Consider the following 24203-nt stretch of genomic DNA (forward strand, 5'->3'; position numbering starts at 1 on the left):
TTAAATCACAAGATCTGTAATCTAGATCTCTCTTAGTTAATGCAGAAAACAGTAGTCGATTAATTTATGGGTATCATGCATAGTCAGTCCTCCACTGAGCATACCAAGTTACATTCACACTGCCTAACTATATATGTTAACTCCCAATAAAAATTAAACAGTGAGTCCCTCTTGCCCTCTTGGCCATGTTTTCCCAGTGGTGGCCACTCTTACTAGCACCAATATCCATATAAACACCAACCACACATATATAAGCCTCTGCATACATCATATATCATGCAAAAGAGCACTTATTCTATGTTTCGTTTGATGGGTCAATCAATTCCCCACTTATAATTCTCAAGAAACAATGAAAAGGAAAGTAAGGACAATTCCATATGCCAATGCGTACTCATGAACTCATGAGTCACATTGTGAATGTTGACAATGGAACTCTCAGTTGTAAAATCAAGCTAGCTAGCCCATTAAACCTAAAATTAAACTTATTAGATACACAAAATAGTGATATCATTCTAATTAAAGTGATTTAAATGCTTTTAACTTCATACATTTTCTCAGTAATATTGGTTCATTATCATTGATTTGATCTAAATTATTATTATTATTTTTTGATAAAATTTGATCTAAATTTACAATTAAATTTGTATATAAGTAGAGACAATAGAAACAACCCCTTACAATTTCACATATATATCTGACCCACAGATTAATTCTAGCTAGTCATGGTAATCTTAAACCCTACCAGCTCCCATGGAGTTAGGAAGTGAATCCCAAATATTCACCAAAAAAAGGAAGTGACTCCCAAATTGATAACGTAGGCAACCTTTTCCAGTCGAGGATCCAAATAATTGCTCTTTGGCAGGTAGGCCCCCAATGAAAAGCCAGAGGCCTTATTTCGTAGGAATCCACATTCTTATCAACAGTAATTACTTGGAATAGTTTTGTTTAATATTGTTAATGGGATAAGATAATGCAAGATGAGTAGTGCCTGTATATGCAAAAAGTTGAAACAGCTAACTAATGTCATTGCTCTTAATTAATTTTGTTTTTCTTCTGCTTTTTGGGGCTATAAGAAGGCCCTCTCTCATTTTAGAGTAGGCAAGCATAGACCGAGCAGTGGCTAGTAACTTGTTTGAGAGTAATAGCATTGTGAGCTAGTTAGGTATAGCAAACAGAGGGTGCTTTTATCACATCTGATTTAAGATGGCAAACAAAGGTTCATATGAAAGACTGAGTCCGTTTCTTAACAAGATAAAGCCTTACTTGGCTATGGTGTCCCTGCAATTTGGATATGCTGGGATGTATATTATAAGCATGGTTGGTTTAAAGCGCGGTATGAACCACTTCGTCCTGGCTACCTATAGGCATTTCATTGCCTTTGCTGTGATCGCACCCTTCGCACTTGTCCTCGAAAGGTTTGGCTCCCGTCTTTCTCTTCTATCGCACATTATCATGCATGAATGCATATTGTTTACTAGGTCAATATCACTTGTTAGGTATCTAGCACATTATATTGTTAAACTATATATCAGTTTCAACCAATCATATACACATGAACTAATAGTATCGTTGTTTTTTTTTTTTTCAGGAAAATAAGGCCAAAACTGACTCTCCCCATCTTCCTAAGAATAATGGTGCTTGGTTTTCTCGAGTAAGTCACTCATTAGATTAACCGGCAGATGATCATCCTATTGTTTGAATTGAACGGCATTAATTTGACTATACATATGCTATTGCATGCAGGCCTGTGCTAGCTCAAAACTTATACTTCGTGGGAATGACATACACCTCAGCAACATTTGCTTCTGCCACTGCTAATATCCTCCCTGCCATTACCTTCATTTTCGCACTTATTTTCAGGTAATTAAAGGTTGATATACAAATAATCACTATTTTTTCACCATATATATAGTTGGTGGGTTTATTCATCGATCATCATGTCATTTATAGGTTGGAGAAAATCAATTTGAAGAAGATCCCTAGCGTAGCAAAGGTGATCGGAACTGTAATCACCGTCAGTGGAGCAATGCTCATGACGTTTTACAAAGGCCCGATCGTTGAATTTATAAGTGCACAAGCTAACCACCATGCAACCACTGCTGCCGCCACCGACAAGCATTGGGTTCTCGGCACTGTCATGCTCCTAGCTCGTTGCTGTGGTTGGTCCGGTTTCTTCATTCTCCAAGTAAGTTACACCCAGCTAGCTAGGGTTTTATTGTATACACGATTTTTTTCTGGTGTCTGTTACGTTGAGCTAATCGATTACTACTATACTTTGCGTTTCAGTCGTTTACTTTGAAGGTGTACCCAGCAGAGCTCTCTCTCACTGCTTTGATCTGCTTCATGGGTGCTTTGGAAGGTGCCGTAGCTACACTAGTTATCGAACACAACATGAGTGTTTGGGTTATAGGCTGGGACTCTAGGCTCCTTGCTGCAGCTTACTCTGTGAGTTATCATTTCATATAACTAATTCTGAAGAGATTAATATGATAAAATAAGTGTCTGACACGATGACTCTCTTTGATTGTGATCAGGGGATAGTTTGCTCTGGAATTGCATTTTATGTTCAAGGGATTGTGATGAAGGAACAAGGCCCTGTGTTCGTCACAGCTTTCAGCCCACTGGCCATGATCATCACCGCCGCTCTAGCCGCCATTATTTTAGCTGAGCAAGTCCGCCTTGGAAGGTATACATTAATACGCATGTTAACTACTGTACCACACTTAATGAACCACTTTAAAGACCACATCTCTAATTTTCACTAACTTTTGGTGCAACTATATTATGTTTCTATGACTTAATGGTGCATTTTTGTGTCATCTTTCAGTGTAATTGGGACCATTCTCATAGTCATTGGCCTCTATGCTGTTGTGTGGGGTAAAAGTAAAGAACGTTCAGCCTCAATGAAAGATGTGAAAACTATTGATCATGAATTGCCAATCACTCATGATACTGCAAGATCATCAACAACTGTTGATAGCAAGAATGATACTACTGGACTCGAGGAGAATGTTGTCAAAGTTCCAATTAACCCACAAGAATCATGAGAATTCTGTCCATGATTCCAATTGAGGTTTAATTTACAATTTTCAAATCACATTATGTGAGATCGTTTTTTTTTTTTTAGGATATATTACATAAGGCAATTTAAGGGTATAAATTGGGTTTAAACACCTTATTTGGTTACGGGTTTAAACACCTTTGTAACAACAAGAGAAGGTGGATTTCCTATCAACCATCTCATCACAAGGAGATGACAAATTAATGTATGTACTTTTTGACCATATCTTGAGAATGTGGGAAATATATGTAATACTATGTTTGGCTTTGTTTATGTTCTTTGGTTTCCTTTTTTCTTTTATTCGTTGAGTGAGGAAGATGAAACTAGAATCACCATAAGATCGAGGACAACGGGGTAAAGAATCACTACAAATGGTGAAGAAAATCATAATATGAGAACGGAAAAGGCTGAAAAGTGAATTTGAGATAAAATCTCTTACTTCAATCTAATCCTTAGAGCAAATATTTTGATACTATAATTTTCCAAATGTACGTTTTGTTCCAAAAGGTTTGTGCAAAAGTGTACTCTAATTTCAAATTGAACATATATTACTAATAGTATTGTATTTGTCACTTAGTGATTATGTTGTAACTTGTAATTTTCACCTTCTAATATTTTTGTAACTATTATAACTTTGTCGTCAAATGCATTAGTTTTGTCATTGTACATGCATGTCTAAGTAACTGTATTTATGGTATAAACATGTGTTAGTAAATACGTACGTCAACATGTGTTAGTAAATATGTGCGTCAACTATTAACATCAATAATTAATGTGTTTGGTAAATGTATATATTAGATATTAGTGTCAAGAATAAAATGTTTTAAATAAAAATTTAAGAATGAAGTTTGTTTATATATATATATATATATATATATATATGAAAATAAAATATCTTCTAATTGTTGTAGAGAAACTGAAATTGAGAGGAATTTGCTGTGTATTCTCATTGATAATAGGGGCCTCTTTATATAGAGGATTACAATGCATAAAATCTCAATCATACAAGGAAAGGAATTCTACATTGATTAGGATTCTAGATCCTTCTAATTAAATCCTATTACCACTAAGTCAAGTAACCTAGAGTTTGGGCCAAACACATAAAAGAGAGATTTCCTTAAACACTCCCCCTTGTGTTGCCCAAACGCGGTGCTTCTCTCGTTGCCTCGTTAAAAACCTTGCCGAGTAACAAAAACCCAGTGGGACAAAAATAACCTCGGTCGAAGGGGAAAAAGAGCACAACACACCCTTCACGTTTCGAGACCATACATGTAGACATCTCCCCCTGATGTCTGCATCTCCCCCTGATGACTACGGTCATGGGAGTTCGGATAACTTCCGTAAACGATGCTACCAACATGTTTCTCGAAAGTGGAATTTAGGCAATGACTTAGTGAGCAAGTCTGCCACACTGTCCTCAGATTGAACCTAGTTCACTTTGATCTTGAGGAGAGTCTGTTGTTGCTGATTATGCTTGGCATCGTCGCTTTTGATGTAGCCTTACTTCATTTGTTCAAAACAAGCTGCATTATCCTAAATGCTCGTAGGCTCATTTGTGGTAGACTTCAAACCACAATTGTTCGAACATGCGTAATTATGGATCCAATCCATATACATTCAAGAATCTCTTCGTGAAGAGCAATGATTTCTGCATTGTTCGAAGATATAGCGACTAGGGTCTATTTCTGTAGACATTCAAGATATCACAGTCTTTACCCATGGTGAACACTTAACCATTTTGGGAATGACCTTTGTGTGGGTCAGAGAGATACCCAGCATCAGCAAAACCTTCCAAAACGCTAACTTCGTTTTGGGATGGGGAGAGGGGACGCAGGCCAGTGTTGGCGGCGTTCCTGGTGTGTGATGGGTCCGAATCCATCATCTCTCTGTAGGGATAGAACAAGCCCATATCAATCGTACATCTCAAGTATCGAAAGATATCTTTTACACCAATCCAATGGCGTCGCGTTGGCGCAGAGCTATATCTAGCTAAGAAGTTCACAATATATGAGATGTCCGGTCTTGTGCATGGAGCTAAGTACAATAATGCGCATATTGTACTTAACTAGGGCATTTCTGCCCCTAACGCATCTTCGTCATCATCCTTTGAACGAAGAGGATCCTTTTAAGGATCAAGACTACGGACGATCATGGGGGTGCTTGAAGGTTTGACCTTGTCAAAATGCCTAAGCATCTATCAACACGATGCTCAAGTTCCAAACCGAGACATAATCGTGTTCTCCCAAAATCCTTCATCTCAAACTCGGATTTCTAGTGTTCAGCGGTTTCCCTTAACTCTTTAAGGGCTTCTAATGAAGATCATGTCCAACATGAACCGCGATAGAATCCGAAACTTGTTATGGAAACGCGTGGGCATATCCCTTCCCAATCAAGTAGTCACTTTAGTGAGCGTTTCAACCTCTTTGTAACGCGCTCCGTGGTCTAGAGCCACTTGACTTGGGTAAATGAAGTTCACCATGAACCTTCATGTATATTCCGTATCTAGATCCCCATAGAGATACGTAGTGACCACATTTGTAAGCTGCATGTTCAGTTATTCGAAAACTACCAAACTGACAAGGTAGTGGAGTGCAATGACATCCATTACGAGAGAATATGTCTCATCGTAGTCGATTCTAGGGCGTTTTGTGAGAAGCCTTGCGCCATAAGGCGAGATTGCCATCTCTTTTTCTCATCACGCTTTCTAACGAAGACCCATTAGTCAATAGGTTTTATGTCAGGAGGTGTTGGCATCACTAGCTCAGAAAACCTTCCTCTTCGTTAGAGAATCCATCTTAACCTGGATCGCATCTTTCCATTTGGGCCAAATCTCTCTACGTTGGCATTCATTCATCAACGGAGCGTGGTTCGATATCATCAGACTCAACAAACTCATGCGCATGCGCAACTACATCATCATTATGATGGAGTTTCTATCCCACGTCTCATGTACACTAGTGTAATTTTCATAGAGCTCTATATTCTCAGGAATAGGGTTCTAACGTTGAGGCGTCCCCCAACGATAACCATAACCCGGAAGATTCTCATGAGACGGATTATGAGTGTCGATGATCAAAGGATTGGAATGTGCCAAAGTATCCTTCGAACCCACGGGCCTCCCATGCATCCTAGCTGGGGCCATGGCCTGTAACGCCAGAGTGCCACTCTCTATGGCGTTGGCGCCATGCCTACCTCTGTGTAGGGTGGTGCTACGTCCTCTCGTAGGGACGTCCATCCTTGCAGGCATGTTTGCAGCATATTTGTGTGATCTCGTCACTTTAACAGGGATCGAGATGAGACATAGTGGGGACAGACTACGACAATTCCTGTCGTTCCTGTTGAACATTCGTGTTCTTATCTCCCCCTAACGACGGGAAGACTGTCTCATCAAAGTGACATCCGCAAATCTAACGGTAAGGAGATCGCCATGCAAGGGCATTAAGTGGCGGACGATTGTTGGAGTCTCAAATCCAACTGAGTTGCCCATTCGTCTGTAAGGACCCATCATAGAGCGTTGTGGCTGCGCAATTGGCACATAAATGGCTCACTTAAATACGCGTAAGTACGATATTTGTACCCAGTCACTAGCTGTAACGCAGAGAGACATTGAGTGGCGGTAGGTCGTAGACGAATTAGTATTGCTGCATGCGATATTGCATCGCCCCAAGCGAATATAAGGCGGTTGGTGCGCATTACTAATGTCCGGACTACCATCGTAGTCATTTCCGCGAGACCATTTGGGTGTGCTCATGGAAATATGATATCCAACATCAGTCCCAAATGCAATAACTATCGAAAGTCTTCGATGTAAACTCACTAGCATAGTCAAATCCAATTGACTGAATAGGATGATCTGGGGAGTGAGCCCGTTGTCATATGATATGTGCTAGGAGTGGAGCATAAGCAGCATTACAAGTGGACAATGGCACAACACGTGACCAGCGTGTTTGCATATCAACCAACATCATGAGATATTTAAACGTTCGCAAGTTGGTTGAATCAGTCCACAGAATCCCTATGGATTCTATGTAAGAACATAATGAGTATTTTCATATCCTTTGCATAGGACGGTCTCAGTCCTAATTTTCCTAAGGAAGTGGCTTTGTAAAATGAGCGAGAGGCCTTAGAAGCAACCAAGGAGAGTTTTGGTTGGGCCTGAGCGTTTGAAACGCATATTGAAGCAAAGTTTGTGACTACATCACCCATCATGGTGTCATGACCATGGGAAGTGGCATCCATGGCGTTATAACCATGGGGATTGACATCCATGGCGTCATGGCCATGGGTAGCGCCAAATATGGCGTTGTCACAAGGGACTTGGGCGGCCATATGGCGCTCCAAGACAGCTGCAGCGCCAGATGCTGCAATTGTTGCGGTCTTGCTAAGTCCAGGAATCAATTTTTGGTTCTTACTTCATTTCGCTCGAGGGTGTCCATGTGAAGTCTTTAGTAGACGGATCACCATATCATGACCAGGGTGACTTATCCTGTCGAGACAAAGCCAATATGTGTCTAAATCCAAGAGATCTTCTCTCATAACTTTATTGGATTTAATAGCTCGAATAGTGACATAGAGTCCACTAGAGAGACACATAAACTTCTCTAAGATGCGCCATCATTCGCAATCATTAGAGGCATTGCAAAGGAACTCATTTTTGTTCTCTACATGTGTTTTCGCATGGAATCCGTTGGCTATCCATAGGTGTGAGTTGCCCTAGGAGCGTAGAGAGTTTCTGTGACATTAATCAAGGTGCCATTTGGCAAAGAGAACTTGGGCTATTCCATGTCCTTGAATTAATACTGATGGCCCAGCCATCGTAGTCACAAGGTAACATGCTCATGAATCAAAATGGAGTCATAATGAAAAGAACTCAAAATTTTATTCATAAGCCAACGGAGTACATCATTGTCTCTTAACCATTAGGAGAATCTAATCCAAATGCTTAGCTAATGCAAAACAATGGTAGTCGTCTAACTTCTTTCGGTAATTCCAACGCAAATGTGACCAGGTGAGTAGGGAGATGTCGGTGGAGCAAAGCTCGCTTAATTACCACTTATCTCAAAACCTTCCTAGACATCACATTTACATTGAGTACGCCTACTTTGAAGAAAGACTAAACCATAGGCATCTACTACAAAAATAATATGGCAATTGCCTACATCTCTTGGAAAATAAAGACTTAAACAGAATTGGCGATCTATTGATCCCAGCCAGATTCGTAGTCTTCAACCCTTCACTCTAGATCATCTTCTTGATCTTTTTGTTCTACATAGTGAGCTTCTCTTGCTTCACAAATATGTTTTGTAGGCGGTGACAAGTTCTTCACGAGCTCTACAAATGTGTGCCCAATGATCAGATACTCCACATTGAGAACATACATCTCTTTGCTCAAACTCCATTGATTGAGGCGCTATGAAAGCGTCATTTAGATGGCTCTTAGTGTTGGTGGCGCCACCAACATGGCCAGAGGCGTTGCCTCCCTCTCTCTTTCCACGTTTACCTCTTCGGTTCCGTGTTCGCCTATTTTGGCAGTTACCTTCCCAAGTAGAGCGATTATATGGACCAGAACGTCCAAAAGTATCCCTAAGATTAGGGTTTCGCTCTTGGCGCCTTCTCTTTGGGGCGCGACTATAATTAGATTCCGGAATATGCTCTGTTCCCACGGATCTCGAATTATAGTTCTTCACAAGGATGTTGTCATGTTTTTCAACGACATTCATAGCTCCAATGAGCTCATGAAACCTTGTGATCCGTCCTGCAGTAACATCGATTCGATAGTTCTTAGCAACCATTAATGCAGAGACGGGGAAGGTAGAGAGTCTTCTCAATCAACATCGCATCTGTGATCTCTTTACCACAGAATTTCATTAAGGATTCAATGCGAAGTGCTTCCGAGTTGTAGTCAAGAACTGACTTGAAATCACAGAAGCGGAGGCTATGCCATCTCACTTCTAGGTCAGGAAGCAGGGAGTCACGGACGTTGTCAAATCTTTATTCGAGTGAAAACCCACAGCTTTCTGGGGTCTTCTTCATTCATACACTCGTACTGGAGCGAATCATCCATATGATGAGTCATTAGGATGATGGCTTTCGCCTTATTTGCCTCTAAGGCTGCTCTATTTGCTTCCAAAGCTTGAGCTTGCTCAACAGTTAGCACGTCCTGGCTAGGCTCGAGAATCGTATTCAGGATTCCATCGGCCTTGAGATGCTGGCGGACATCACGAACCCACCTGTGATATTCAGAGCCAGTTGTTCCCAATGGAGCAAAGTCCAATTTGTTCAGGTTACTCATCCTGAAAGAGAACAAGGAATTAGGGTTAGTTTCGGAGCGTGTAAGGCTACCACGAAAACATATAAAATTTCTAAGCGTAGTCGCTTCCAAGAAATTCGATTCCAAGAGGGATTGGATTAGATCGAAACAATGATGTAAGTGGTCGATCATAGATTCTCTACAAACTCTAAGTTTGGAGATCTCAACAAGCTCCAAGCTTGGAGTGAGCACGAACCCCCACAGTTCGGCTATTGGTCTCCCCTATGAAGAAGAAAGGGGGGTAGAAGAAGGGAGGTTGCAAGTCCCCGAGAAAAGAAGAAGAAAAGTAATAAAAACTTCAAAAACGGGAACTTTTAGAAAAGTTTACCTTAAAAGATGGCCGGAAAAATGTTGTCCGGAAAAGATGTTGGTTGGGCTGTGCAGTGATACTGCAGGGTCGCTGCGAGGATGTCGCGAGGACGCTACGGAGATGTCGCGAGGACTGTTGCGGGGCCGCTGCGGGGATGTCGCGAGGCCGCGAGGATAGTTGCGGGGATGCTGTGGAGATGCCGCGAGGCCGCTAGTGAGTTGCGGTCGCGAGGGCAGGCGAGCGCGCGCGAAGGTAGAAGGCAAGCAGTGCTTGCGGGCGCTACAGGGGCAGCGAGGCTAACCTGGTAGGGTTAGCGATGAGTTGCGACGCGGGGGCTGCAGGGGCAGTAGTAGCGTAGGCAAGGAAAATCTGGTGGAGCTTGATCAATTTCTGGGGTTTTGGTTTCTAAAGCTAGGGTTAGGGCTCGTGCTGATAACGTGTTGTAGAGAAACTGAAATTGAGAGGAATTTGCTGTGTATTCTCATTGATAATAGGGGCCTCTTTATATAGATGATTACAATGCATAGAATCTCAATCATACAAGGAAAGGAATTCTACATTGATTAGGATTCTAGATCCTTCTAATTAAATCCTATTACCACTAGGTCAAGTAACCTAGAGTTTGGGCCAAACACATAAAAGAGAGATTTCCTTAAACACTAATAATATTATAATTTTATATTTTGATATAATAAAAAAGTTAATGTAAAAGAATAAAAAATTATCGGTGAGCCGTGACTTGTTGGTTAGCTAGTTTAACTAACACCGTAGAAGTCACGGGTTCAAATCTCACTGACATCAGGGATGAGATGAGGAATTACATTATAAAAAAAAAAAAAAAAAATTATTGATACAAACTGAAAGTATAGAAGATCATCATCTTAATATATAAAAAGAGGTTATATGTTAAATTGCATGCTATATGAACAATTTATAAACTTAGATTATTGAAAGTCTCTTTTTGTTAATATGTTTTGATAAGATTGTAATTTTGGTATGTGAGCGAGTTGTGACTTGTTGGTACGTTGTAATTCCAACATTATAAAGGTCATGAGTTCAATTCTCACGGACATATGTAAGGTTAAGGTGAACTAATAATTTAAAAAAAAAAAAAAAAAATTATAATTTTGGTCCTGTATTTTGACATACAGTAAGACAGTTTTACCATCAGATACATTGTAGGCACTTTTTTTTTTTTTTTTTGAAATAAGACTGGTGCGGCTGCCCTCAAGTTTTGATTAATGAAATTGTAGAATACAAGAGTGGGACATAGAGCATGAACCCCAGAATTTTAGGAATAGAATGCCAAATTGTCCATTTGAATTTTGAAGACATCCGATAAAATTAGAACGATACAGGAAATAAAATGCCAAATTTCCATCGGAAGCTATAGCTAGAAATGAGATGGCAAAGTAGACAAATAGTAGTAGCATCGTGTCGCTTAGTAATTGGTTATTTGGGATGCACTTGCGCTTATATCATTGAACCAAGTCACCAAACACAATGTTCGGGCCCCTCTCCTTCGTCATCGCCCCTCAGCTTTCCGACAGAAACTCATTGCTGAAAAAGCTGTAAGATTCTGATTGGGGAAAAAATGGTCATGTGGGTATTTGGTTATGGTTCTTTGATATGGAAAGCCGGCTTTAACTTCGATGAACGCGTCGTCGGATTCATCAAAGACTATCGCCGTGTCTTCTACCAAGGTCTCTCTCTCTCTCTCCCTCTGTGTGTTTTAGTTATGATTTCTTCAATACATTCATGTTTGCTGATATGGGTGTGTTCTTATTAGGCAGTACTGACCATAGAGGGACTCCTGAGTTTCCAGGAAGAACAGTCACATTGGAACCTGCAGAGGGGGAAGTCTGTGTAAGTTGTTTCAATAACTTCAATCGCCCATTTACAGATTCAGTTTGGTGTTTTGTATTAGTCAAACATATTTATCGTCGTAGAAATCATAGTGCTTGGTTCTCATGTCTCATATTTGTTCTGTGTAACTTGGTACTCAAACATAAAACATGTTAATGTCATTGATTTTTTGATGAGAAATGTAATGCTGTTTCTTCAATATACCAGGAAAGATAACAACTTCTAATTAGTGGATGTATGTTACATTTAGTTTCTAGTTTTTAGTGGCGGTGTGATGATTTCGTTGTGAATTTCAAATTATTAGCAAATTAGACCAGGATACAACTTCAATGATTGTTTTTACTTTTGTAAGTTTAGTGGGGAGCTGCCTACAAGATCTCAAAGAAGGAAGATCAAGAGATTGCTTTAGAGGTAGACTCTTATCTTAAGGTTAATCTTCATTGTAAACTAGTTCATGTTTTCTAGCTACAAAAGCTGCTATCTTTCTGTTGTAAACATGTTTTTGTGCTTGTGCGCTTGCGTGCCTGCATTTGCTATACTAAAATTCTTCTACATAACACCTATAGGTAACCAAATTTAACAAAACCCACTTACATCTTAAACCAGCACATATTGAGTCACATATTCGGTTGACATCTACGGCAACCTTAAATATTTATCAAAGCTGTGTCAAGGTTATCTTTGTTACTTGAAGCTTGATAACATCAAATGGTCCAAATCCTTCTGGTGACTTTGATCACTAGAAATCTTGCAATGATTTATCAATTTGTGCTTGTTACTGTTGTTTTGCTATTTCTTCTTGTGGGAGTTTGAGAATGGTGATTTGACTGATTTCCAATGCATAATTTTTCATTCCGTCACTCACAATTATGGTCTCCTTACCCAACTTGATTTCTATGGCATTATTACTCAGCACTTAGAAGTGAGGGAGAAGCAGTATGACAAGAAGGCTTATCTTGATTTCTTTACTGTAAGTCTAATAGTCAAGAACCCCTTATGATCACACCGTGTGTACTCTAGCATTTTGACCATTTACATAAGTTGGATTATTGAAATTTCTTCCAGGAGCCGACGGCTACGACTCCAGCTCTTTCAGGAGTAATGGTGTAAGTACCGAAAGTCACCAAAAACTTAAACATGTTTTTGATTTGCTTTATTCAAACCATAAGGGAACTGACACTGTTACATTTAGATACATTGCCTCTCCAGATAAAAAGCTTAATGTGAACTATTTGGGTCCTGCATCCATTGAAGATATTGCCAAGTATGTAAATTTCATCTACCAAGCTGTTATTTGGTTAAATATTAATCCAAGTATTCAAAACCTAAATGAAGTAAGGAGCATTTTGCTTCTCCAAATCTAGCTTACATTAGAAATTGAGACTTCATATTATGATGGATAGTTATTTGAAATTTGCTTGTTGATGGATGATCAGATACCATCAATCTTATTTGGGTCACTGTGATGTTGATTAATTAAGTAATCCATAGCCTGAGTTTTAATCAGTTGCCAATCATAAGCTAAACACTGGCTTTAACTATAATTCATCCTTTCCAGTAATTTGGTGTTTCCTTCACTCTGGAAGTCTGGAGTATGAGCCTCAGATATAGATCATTCTTGATATTCTTAGTTTTCCTATTCTGCAGACAGATTGTTCAGGCGAAAGGTCCCTCAGGACCTAATAGAGAGTATCTTTTTAAACTTGAAGAGGCCCTTCTTCAATTTGGTACTGTTAATTTGGTGCCCCATGAATTTATCTTAGTTGTGTATGCTACATTAGAACAACTTCTTTTCCTTTGATTTTTTCTTGCCACAGAATGCAAAGACAAACATGTATCGGATCTTGCAAACGAAGTGAGGCGGATCATTTCAGAGAGGGAGCTCACTGCTTCATGAGGCCGGGAACAAATGGGAACGATGATTTTTACAGGCCATCACCCAACAGAGCAATTGTTCATGTATAATTCTTATATAAAGTGTGGTTAGAGTCTTGGAGAAAACAATATCTGTGGTTATGTGTAGCCTTTCGATTACTTATGATGGCACTGTGATTATCTGTGGTTATGTGTAGCCTTTCGATTACTTATGATGGCACTGTGATATTCATAACCATCATTCTTGAATTCTTGTTCATGTTGAATTGTTATGCATGTAACAAGAGTCATCCCATCAGTATAAAACTATAAATGTATAATAACAGTTGGCTGAAAAGAGTCACCATCTCAATTCCACACTATGTTGCAGGGGCACATTGTCTTTTCGGCTTTTCACGTAGATTACTTTTTACTTTGGTATTGAATGTAAATTACGTCCTTTTTTCGGAAGGCTTTCTCTAAAGACCTCTCCAAGTCATACGCTTGATGATTCTTCACAAAAAAAAAAAAAAAATAGGCTTCTTCTTTGGTGTGCAAAATCTTCAAGACCCTGCTAGATGGAACCTATCTGTGCTTTAATTTTACGTTTTGAGATGTAATGCAAGCCAAGGACTAGTGTTAGGAAAAAGTCAGAGAAGAAAATTAAGCAAGGGTGGCAAGAGAAGGTGTAGAGGGGAGGCAGAGTTGTGAATCAAACTCTGGTCCACCGTCCATGATGTATCATACTTTGATTTGAAACTTCAGGCAACCAATACCAAATACCACAAGACCCAAGTACAACCGGGGAAATTGTTTATAGACTCATTACAATTTACTACACAAAAGTAAAAGATCAAATTGAGTTTTTTTGTTTTTTTTAGGAGAAACAAGAACACTTTTCATTACTTCGACCAACAAAGTTACAAAGGAACCTGCCACGTATGTGGCCCCGATAAAATGAGTACCTAGACGTAACACTGACTTGATAAACACAGCACGCTCAAACGGTAGAGAGCAAGAATAGGGGAATACTCAAAACAAGCCTCAAATGGACCCCTAATCTTTTCCCTACCGAGCTCTGTTTCAATATTAAAATTAAAATAAGAAAATTAAGGAAAACAAGAACTAGAAAATAAACTTCAAGGAGCAGAGAGAGCCTCATCTTCAAGCCCAAAGAGCAATGCTCGACGTTTATCAGCTAAAATAACCTTGGGCTTGTGCTTCTTGGCTTCTTGCCTGCTCCAAACTTCCCACCTGAAGAGGATGACTTCTTCTCCACCCCAGATTGCAAATTTTTGGTAGGGTATGTGGATTTTATTTGATATATTTTCTTTGCATGGGCCAGACCTGGATGATCTATGCCATGAAACGGTTCGCCGCCAACTTCACCGGCTCCACCGAAACCAGTGGTAGGTTGGTTCCGCCAACACCTAAACGGCATCCTCACGCTGGGAATCATCCCCCCGATAGCCAGAGCAGCTGCAAGCTTGGACGTGACATCATCCACTACAGTCATTTGGATCAAGGGAGAAGGTAAAAGAGATGAAAGGAAAGAAAAAGGAAGAAATTCGGCAAAAAAGGGGAATTCGGCCTAGCGGCTACTGGGAACGACGAGAAGAGAAAAGTCTCTTTTCGGAACGTAGGGTTAGTCTTAAGATACTTTTTTTTTGTCTGAAAAAAAAAAGTATCTTAAGACTAACCCTACGTTCCAAAAAGAGACTTTTCTCTTCTCGTCGTTCCCAATAGCCGTCAGGCTGAATTCCCCTTAAGATACTCCAATGTTAAAATCATTGAGTCTTAGAAAGTCATTCCTGTGTTTCACAAGAAACAACCCTATATCACAACTTTACAACAATTACAGTAGCAAAGCATCCCAGGTATTAAATTTTTTGAACACACTTGAACTACCCAATGTACTACCTCTTAACTATTCAATGTACCTGCCAATTGTGTCATACCAACAAAGGGTTTCAAAGTGATACAGAAATGTGAAACCAGTAGAGATAGAAAATACTAAAACTACAGCAACAGTTATGCATTCTTATGGCACATGATCACGAGGGTGCACAGTCCATTTCATAGGCAAGAATCATCATTGTATATCACTTCTTCATCATTCACAATAACCAAGAAGGGTGCAAGGTCCATTTCGTACGCGCACACTCCGATTAGTAAGATGAGGAATATCTTCCAATCTACCAGCGGTTTCGGACACTGAGCCTTTCTTGTTACTGAGAATGATGAAGAAATGCCATACAATGATGATTCTTGCCTCTGAAATGGAAGTAAACCAAATTCTGGATGTTGATTGTTGGCCCTCCTTACACATTCTCTTTGCCCAAAAAACGCATGACCATCTTGTGGAGTGCACAAGAATTTGAATCAACGTGTGGATACACATTGCCAACAAAGTTCAGTGCGCCATCCACTCTCACTTTTTCCACTTTTATTGGGTACCCAATTGGGACAATAGGCTTGGGATAATGAAATGCCTCAGGCGGCTCCCTTTCTTCCCTCCTCGAACATACAGCAATGTCCTTCTGCCCATCATTACAAGAAATAGAATTAAAGGAACAGAAAAGTAAATAGGTTTCAGCAAAACACAGAAAGCACCAACCAATACAAAACTATAATATAAACACTATAGGAGATATACAAGATTGTAATGGTGACCGGAATCCATAATATGTCAATGATATGTAGATGTAAACATGTATTTTATTGAAACAATTTAAAAGATAAAATTTTTAGGTCTTAACAATATACTAAACTTGGAAGCACAGTGAGCCATCAAAAAGCAAGTCATAGACAAAACACTAAGGTAGTGTTCGGTAACGTTTTCATGACTATCTTTTCATTTTAGAAAATGAAAATAAAGTGAAAAGATGTTCGGTGACTTATTTGAAAACGTGAAAATAAAAAATATTTTCAACTTTTACTCCGAAAAACTGAAAACAACAATTTGACATTTTCACTTTTGCGTTCTCATAGTTTAGAAAATATGGAGAATTTTTTCCACACTAAACTATCAAACACATTTTCAAATTTGGAAAATACAATCACATTTTATCATTTTTATTTTTAAACATTGTTTTTAGAAAATAATTTTTTAAAACGTTACTGAACAGGGCCTAAACAATTCACTAACCCCTAAAACCCAACAAAATGATAGGAGACAAAACCAATTCCCTAAAACCCAAACCCAATATCAAGAAAATCATACCACAAAAAGTAGCTTGATCAGCCCAACAGAAAAAGCAGATACTTCATCTTCTTGCTGCCCACGTCCCAATCATCCGCCAACTTGTACTTGAACTAGTAAAAATCAACCCTCTTTTGAACAAAAATTGTAAACTCAGACAAGTTTTGTTGAATAGGCTCTGAAAGCTTACCCGCGAGCCATGGATGTGGAAACACTGAGGTCCTCTACGATGAAATGGCTCAAGGTCTCAGAATCCATAGACTCGATAGCGAGGGAAAGATCCTTGAACTTCATGCAGGGTGGGGAGAGGCCTACATCCGCCATGGTCGGTTCGTTCTTGTGGGTCGGTTTGTGGAGGCCTAAACCACCATGACTCATTCTTTACCGATTTTAATATTGACCATGACTATATCGATCACGAAGATATTGACATACATTGAATAATTTAAAATCTTAGAGACATCAAGTTTTTCAACTTGAAAAACAACAAAGATAATCTTCTAGCGATATACCAACCTCATTTATATGAGAAAGAATAAAAACAATTAGTAATTACCATATTAATATGTGCCGAAATTAATTAGCAATTAATTCCACAATAAAGCAAAAAGAATGTATTAAATAAATATTTGTGATACATAGCCTACATATTTTTTTCCTTAAGTTTTTCTCATTTATTTATTTGATGAGGAGGGGCATAGATGGAAGTTTGATGAAAAAATGTTACAAAAAAATATAAGGGATGTGCATTAAGTAATTGAATTTAAAATTTCTCTGTGTTTTTTCCAAATAAAAATATTTCCTTAGTAATTTGTTATTTCTGGAAGATAAAAAAAGGAAAAATTTCATTTGACCTCAAGGTCCTCTTGAAGTTCATAGTCTTTTATAGCATGATTCAATATCCAGCTTTTGAATTCTTTTTCTTTGTCGGTCAATACTTGTACAGGTTGATAGTACATCTCGCGATCTTCATTCTACTTTTCATATTTTTCTTTTATTTATTCCAGGTCTTGGCTATTGTATGGGAATGTAATTTTCAAAAGGTTCACCCAAGTATATGTTTGACATTTTTTTTGCAAATTAGAAGATTAAAATTAAAATTATATGTTATTTTTTTCTTATAATTTCTCTTCGATATTGTAAACTTGGGATGCTCGCATGGCTTCCATTTCTAATTTAGATGTAATCTTTTTCTTATAAAAAAAAAATACATAACAAGTTTTCAAATAAGGGGTGGTTCTATTCAGAGTTTCATATCTCTCAATTTAGCATTTGGACATCCTCCATGTTTTGTACAATTTTAAACCTTATCCCACCCCTTTGCAAGTATTAAAAAAATTTACAGTTTAAGATCAGATCACAGAGTTTTCTTTTGATAGAGAATGAACTAAAGTACTGAAGATCATCATTAACAAAAGTTAGATAAGACTGGGTTCATGCAATAACTTAGATCAGATCGTAATTAACTGAATACTCTTCCATCCTTACCAATTTCAATTCATAGTCCCTTTGTTTTCCTTGTCTTTCACCCGAGTGGTATCTCTGATAGAACCCCTTAAACCCATTCAATTAACTATACCATAAGACAACTTCAGTTACATAGGCTTCACAATATAGAAATAACATCAGTAAAACAATAATTGTAAAATCAAGACTGTAGCTATATCGTAATTCTTTGCAAGGTTGTGTTCAGGCCAGAATTTGTTTTCCAAACTCTCTTCTTTGGAACTTCAAATTCTTGACCACCATTTTTAAACGAATGCTCCAACTATTTTAAGAATTTATTAAACTCGATATATGAATAAGTATATGTAGTTACGAGGTGGAGGTGGCCTGGGGTGTTATGAGAGGTGGAGGACAGCGATGGGGTTGATGGAGATGGCTTGTCTATGAAGGTGGAGTAGAAAGATAGGGGTAAAATAGAAGAGGTTCAAATACTAAATTGGAAGGTCTAACTAGAACTACCTTCAAAAAAATTATTGACTTTTTTACCACTTATTGCATCATTTTTGTTGTATCTTTCATTTTTGCAGAAATTTCTCGATCGAAGTGAGTTCATGATCCACCAGCAACAGAGTGTCGTGGTTGTTTTTGGGGTGGTGGATCAGAATGTATATCCAACTGCAATTGAAGATTTGTCAGAGAAGTTTCTTTAGGTACTTTTCAATTCCACCTCCATAGCTTTTGAACTCTTCCTCTTTTTTCTTACTCTTCGACTTTTTTTAGCTTCTCTTCCTTCATTTTGATTTTTGCATCCAGAGTTGCAATGTACTGCACAAAGAAGACAACAAAATTAATATAATCAGACAATTGTTTTAGTTTGCGGTGCAGCAGCACGCTGCTATTTATGTTTTCTTACTTGTTCCTCCAAGTGTTGTGAGGAATCCTTGTTCTTCAATTTCCTTTGTATCTAAATCTTCTTTCACAATGTCTGTATATCTCAAGCATTAGCCAATTGTCCATTTCATTTTTGGTAAACATGATCTGGACTAAATTTGCTAAGACAACAAGGGCGTATAAACTAGAAAGGAGCAGTGATTCTATAGGAAACCCACAAATCAGACGGCTTTCATTTCACATCAACTCAGGCCACATCAATCTTTCCGTTCTGTGAAAATATAGTCTTACAGAAGTAATGGGCATTCTTCTTAACCACCAAAGACAGCAATTTCCTGCCTGTAGTTTACAGGTAATGTAACTGAAAGTTGCCAGTGAAACTTCACCACTGCTATTTGGTCTCACAACCATAATAATGCTATACTGGGTCTACATTGTACATCAATAGTACAGAAACTAAATCTCCTTTGCTATTATTCTGCAAATCTACTCGCAAAATTTAATCACTGTCATCACCACCATCATCTGCATAAATAAAGGAAATATTTTGTAAGATTCCAGTGGTGTTAGCTAAAGAATGCAACTGAAAGACTAAAATCCACTAACAGCACAGTAATGTATATGTATACTAATAATACCACTTCAAAATAGGAATTCAAAACTGGTAATTACAGCTATAATTAAAAGATAATTCCCAATCTAAAAATTGTATTTACTCTGCAGAAGCAACATATAAATTACTATTATCCTCATAGCCCTAGATGCCATTTATAATAGGAAACACATGATATGAAGTTATGAACCAACACTTACCCTTATCACTATGGTTGTCATCACTACTACTATTATCCTCGTCCTCAACCTCATTCTCTTCCTCATCATTGTCATCATCTGTATCTTCAGCATCAGAATCACTATCAACTGGTATTTTGGGCTTGGGAGGAGGTATAAAACTAGTCGCGGACCTTCTACGTGAACTCGTTACAATATTACTCATGTCAATGCCCTCAAGCTCTTTAGCTTTCTCCTTTTTCTTTTTGACTTCCTTGATTTCTGAGATAAGATGTGCAATTGCAAGAATGTGCACGTCAGACAGTAGATGGATGGTAAGATACTACACCACCATGAAAACTTGAAAAGTCATAAGACCATAGTCTCTAGAGTTAGATCCCTGACCAAATTCATGGAAGTTGAGTAACACTACTAGCATAATGTCTAAAATAGTTTTAAGCAAACAAGAAACAACGACAGAGAACCACTAGACCTAAGACCTTCAAAATTTCCATAGCGTATGAGAAGTTTGATTTTATGTGTTATGTTGTACCAGTCCTAGTCCATGTCACCCCTATCCACAAATACTGATGGCATCTACAGGGATTTATGTTGGCATGCACAATATATGAGAATGAACCAATGATTATGATTCAGCCTTCTTAAGTACTTCAAGGAACATCATGCCACAACATCCATGTTAATACCCTATAAAAAATTCCAAGATGAACACACGTAAACTGCCCATTTCAATTATTGGAATCCCATTTTATAGCATCTTGTATGTTTAGACATGATTTGATCCACACAGCCCACATAACCACTAAAGGCTACATTTCAATAATCTCACCTTTCTCAGTGGGACTGGAAGATAACCCTTCTCGACCGAGTATGTCCTCTAACTCCTTTATCAGGTGAGCTTCACGTTTGTTCTCGGGCACCTGCTTGACTTTCTTGTAAATTGAGGGGGGAACGCTATATAAGAGAAAATAAACATCAGAACAAAAACAGTGAAAAGGATGCAATTTTTTTAAGAAGCAAGTCAAAGGAGAAAAACCTCATTCCACAAGCTTTGATAACTGATCTTAGATGCTCCACCCGTTTACCGTATGCAGGTGTTGAAACTTCTTTCTTCTGCACTTTGATAAAAAGTATGATTTAATAAATAAAAAAACCCAACACCCTTTTAACGGACAGAGATATGCAAAGTAACGACCTTCACAGGTTTTTCAGCAGATGACTGAGAATCTTCATCTTCAGACACATTTCCACCGTCCTTTGCATCACTTTTTTCCTCTGAATCTGCCTTAAGAGACTTGATCCGCTTCTTTCCAGAGATGTTGGTCTCCTTTGCCAATCTTTTCCGTTTCTTCAGGCCATCATAATTCTGCATCTTACCTTTTGTAACACTTTTTTTTCTAGGTTTCACTTCATCTTCTTCCTCATCAGTTTCACTATCTGCAGGACCAGAACTCTCTTCACTTATCTCCTCAGGAGTTGTTTTTCTCTGAGGTTTCTTAACATTTTTCTTGACATTTTTGACAGGTTCAGGATCTTCACAAGATTCTAAAACCTGCAAAAGAAATATATCTAGACAATGCCAAAATGGTAGATAGTAGATGTATAGCAACTCCTGGCAGGAAAAAATTATCTTACCTCGTCTAATTGCTGATTTATAAACTTCTTATAAGGATCAAGACTATATGTCTCAAGTTTAAGATCTTTCTCTAAAACTCGACGAAGTTCACCCATAGTAAGCTTCCTGTAGAGAGAGAGGAGAGAAGTGGTGATGATCGTATAGATGCCGTTGCAGATTAAAGCAAAAGGAGATGGAGCATACACAAAGAATCAGTATAGTATTGCAATAGAAATCAATAAATTATAAGCAGTTTAAAAAAAGAAGTAACATACTCAGTATTAGCTTTGATATATGAACCTCTTTTTCCAAGGGCTAACTTTATCATAGCCTCAGTTGGAGCCTTTTTGTTGATGGAGCTTTTAGATCCCTCAGTTTTTGATTTGGCTGTTTTATGCCCTGTTAGAAGATCCGAAGCAGGAGAGTCTTCGACCTTCTCCTCATCTGCTGAGCTAGTTTCCTTCATATCTTTATTCAATTCATGCCCTTCAATAGAATCTGCTGCTTCCCCTTTAATCAGACTTTTTTCATCAGTCTGCCCAGAACTCTTTGAGGTATTGTCCTCACCAGCGCCTTCTAAGCACTAGAATTTTAGAATAGAAGAAATAAAATGAACAGTTAACAGGTTTGAATACGTTAAAGCATTACTCCCATCAGAAAATGAAAAAAAAAAAAAACTCTAAATTATAACATAGTGAGGTAAGGTAAGGAACTCTTGGCTATGGTGATAGAATCAGCCAATGACATTTGAAGATGCTCATATTATCACAATCTTGGTTAAACATCACTTGCCTATAACTCAACTTTATTGGTCTCCTAGGTCGGCTTGTTGTGCAAATTTTTTTCACTTGATTGGAAGCCTTATTAATTGTTGACTAATTAAAGGGAACTCTAGAGACAGCCACTATGTGCTCTCTTTTTTTTTTTCTCTTTCTTTTTTAACAAGAACAACCACCACATCCTAATAAACATAGCAGAAGAACTCCGACCACGCAATTAGTCTTTCCAACACTCCTAAACTTTACACTTTTTTCAAAAGATACGAAACTAATTTTCCTATGTTTTTTGTTACATATTGACAGAAAAGCTGTGGGCCCCAAGTTTCTCATTTATCTAATACTGCATATTGTTGAAATTCTGAAGTGAATCCAAGAGTCCTTGTAACAAATAATGCATGTTTCTTCTAAACCAAATCCCTGGAAGAATTAAAACACCCAGGTAGTCTCTCCCGGTCTCCCCCTTTGACGACTATTAAATTTCTGTGTCTTTTTTTTTTACAAAATGATGTTACCTGATAAAAACTAAGGAGAATATTCATACATGCAACTTTTTCTACTGACACAAGTAGGGATTAAATGAAAAACTGGGATTAAAACAGTATTATCAAATCTCATGAAAAGGGAACAAATTAAACTACTTGGAAGTCTCAACCAAATTAGGGTGCTTGAAATAAAACAAAAGAGGTGTTGGATTTTATGGCTAAGTAAAAGAGCCATAATGAATTAAGGATAAAATGTTGACAAATGATACCTTCAATAAATGTTCCTTGACAAATCCTTTGTGCGCATCCAATGCAGAAGGCTCCAAACCCAAGTCTTTCTCTAATACTCTTCGTACATTCACAAAGGTCAAAGAACTGCATTTAAGAAGATAGTAAATTAATAATTCAACCTTAGACCCGCCTCGCATGTTCAATCTCATAACCAAAATTTTAAATGAACCTTTAATCTACATGCATCCATTTCAATTTTACTGAACATATATACAGTTGAACCGATTTCCAAAAGCATTTATACAATTCTAACGAAACCATTAATCCTTTCAAGAGCCTAATGTTTGAGTAATGCATAGCTAAAAGAAAATACCAACAATTAAACACTAAATCCACTAGTTGTCCTAAACTAAATACACATGCACATCACTTCACTTTGATGTTCCAAGGGAACTGCAGACCTTCTTGAGCTCCCCTTTAAAACCGTTTCAGTCACTGGTAATCGTTCAATGATCCAAAGGTATGGGTTTAAATGCTATAATTCAAGGCACCGTCTTACTTACCTACAACTCTACAAGCAAAAGGAACCGTCTTTACCATTGGTATTTAGGCAAGAACTGTTGAAGATTCATATAATCCACCAATACTGGGAAATGCTTGTGAGGATTCAAAGTTGGTTTTTTGGAATTGGTAAGTGTAGAGAAGAGCGTATTAGTGGTGAAAAATGTGTGCTTTGATTTCACCAAAATTCAGAGTTGACCTAACCCGAGTACACAAATGCACTCTCTTTACCCCCAATATATGAACCTCAATAGCATTTAGAAAACGCAACAGCTGCAGAATCCCTCAACAACAACACAAATCCATCTCTTAATCAAGTCAATGATACTCATAATTAAACCCTAAAACCAAACAAATTCAACAATTCAGTACAGAGTCCCAGAGTTTGTTTTGCCCTATACTTCCATCACCGAAACAAAAACCCTAACATTTCCAGCAGCAAAGTGGAGAGAGAGAGAAAAGAGAGACTCACTCTGATTGTTCCTTGAAGTGTGGGATTCGTGCCCGCATAGCATCCAATATCTTCGACTCCATATCGCTCGTCTCCTCCTCCTCCTTCTTCAAAGGAGCCTCGCTGTCTTCTACCACCTCCGCCATTCCTCTCTCTCTCAATTTCTCTCTGCGACTGATTGAAGCTTCCTCTTCGTCTTCTGTGGCTTTTTGAAAAAGCAAGGGGGAGACTGAAATGAAAAAGGGGTTTTTGTGTACGAGGCCGACGGGTCAAAACGGTGCGTTTGGTTAGTTATGATAAAAGCGTCTCCCGCACGGCGTCGTTTGAAGGGAAGCAATAAAAACCGCGGAGT

The 24203-nt window shown here is 38.3% G+C and overlaps 3 protein-coding genes across 6 annotated transcripts; 2 read left to right on the forward strand and 1 right to left on the reverse strand.

Annotated features, from left to right (window-relative positions):
* Nucleotides 1-1115: 1115 nt before the first annotated feature.
* On the forward strand, nt 1116-3334 carry LOC133739518 (WAT1-related protein At1g21890-like). Its single transcript, XM_062167303.1, has 7 exons — nt 1116-1415; nt 1589-1651; nt 1744-1860; nt 1951-2185; nt 2287-2445; nt 2535-2686; nt 2828-3334. Exons 1-7 carry the CDS (start codon nt 1204-1206, stop codon nt 3045-3047), a joined length of 1158 nt encoding a protein of 385 aa, XP_062023287.1. The 5' UTR covers nt 1116-1203; the 3' UTR covers nt 3048-3334.
* Nucleotides 3335-11169: 7835 nt separating this feature from the next.
* On the forward strand, nt 11170-13804 carry LOC133738094 (gamma-glutamylcyclotransferase 2-3). 4 transcript variants are annotated; one of them, XM_062165533.1, is made up of 8 exons: nt 11171-11384; nt 11471-11547; nt 11905-11958; nt 12461-12517; nt 12613-12653; nt 12740-12811; nt 13195-13274; nt 13365-13804. In XM_062165533.1, the coding sequence occupies exons 1-8, from the start codon at nt 11276-11278 to the stop codon at nt 13442-13444; spliced, it is 570 nt and encodes a 189-aa protein (XP_062021517.1). In that variant the 5' UTR covers nt 11171-11275; the 3' UTR covers nt 13445-13804. The 4 variants fall into 4 exon arrangements, with proteins under 4 accessions (XP_062021518.1, XP_062021520.1, XP_062021519.1 ...); XM_062165534.1 differs by lacking the exon at nt 13195-13274 and having other exon boundaries at nt 11170-11384; XM_062165536.1 differs by lacking the exon at nt 12740-12811 and having other exon boundaries at nt 11170-11384.
* A 5337-nt stretch (nt 13805-19141) lies between these two features.
* LOC133735379 (uncharacterized) lies at nt 19142-24105 on the reverse strand. Its single transcript, XM_062162791.1, has 9 exons — nt 23873-24105; nt 22878-22983; nt 21623-21930; nt 21368-21473; nt 20928-21284; nt 20769-20845; nt 20562-20686; nt 19754-19993; nt 19142-19465 (listed from the first exon to the last, which is right to left on the reverse strand). Exons 1-9 carry the CDS (start codon nt 23995-23997, stop codon nt 19440-19442), a joined length of 1470 nt encoding a protein of 489 aa, XP_062018775.1. The 5' UTR covers nt 23998-24105; the 3' UTR covers nt 19142-19439.
* Nucleotides 24106-24203: the final 98 nt, after the last annotated feature.

The sequence above is a fragment of the Rosa rugosa genome, chromosome 3 (assembly GCF_958449725.1).
Source record: "Rosa rugosa chromosome 3, drRosRugo1.1, whole genome shotgun sequence".
NCBI classification, from domain to species: domain Eukaryota; kingdom Viridiplantae; phylum Streptophyta; class Magnoliopsida; order Rosales; family Rosaceae; genus Rosa; species Rosa rugosa.

Coding starts and splice junctions, on each gene's coding strand:
- LOC133738094 (XM_062165533.1), top strand. CDS start 11,276: ATGGTCATGTGGGTATTTGGTTATGGTTCTTTGATATGGAAAGCCGGC. Junction 11,385..11,470: donor TCGCCGTGTCTTCTACCAAG/GTCTCTCTCTCT, acceptor TGTTCTTATTAG/GCAGTACTGACCATAGAGGG. Junction 11,959..12,460: donor ATCAAGAGATTGCTTTAGAG/GTAGACTCTTAT, acceptor ATTATTACTCAG/CACTTAGAAGTGAGGGAGAA.
- LOC133739518 (XM_062167303.1), top strand. CDS start 1,204: ATGGCAAACAAAGGTTCATATGAAAGACTGAGTCCGTTTCTTAACAAG. Junction 1,861..1,950: donor ATTTTCGCACTTATTTTCAG/GTAATTAAAGGT, acceptor TGTCATTTATAG/GTTGGAGAAAATCAATTTGA. Junction 2,186..2,286: donor CCGGTTTCTTCATTCTCCAA/GTAAGTTACACC, acceptor TTTGCGTTTCAG/TCGTTTACTTTGAAGGTGTA.
- LOC133735379 (XM_062162791.1), bottom strand. CDS start 23,997: ATGGCGGAGGTGGTAGAAGACAGCGAGGCTCCTTTGAAGAAGGAGGAG. Junction 21,474..21,622: donor TATATCAAAGCTAATACTGA/GTATGTTACTTC, acceptor CTCTCTCTACAG/GAAGCTTACTATGGGTGAAC. Junction 19,994..20,561: donor TTCCAGTCCCACTGAGAAAG/GTGAGATTATTG, acceptor ATCTTATCTCAG/AAATCAAGGAAGTCAAAAAG.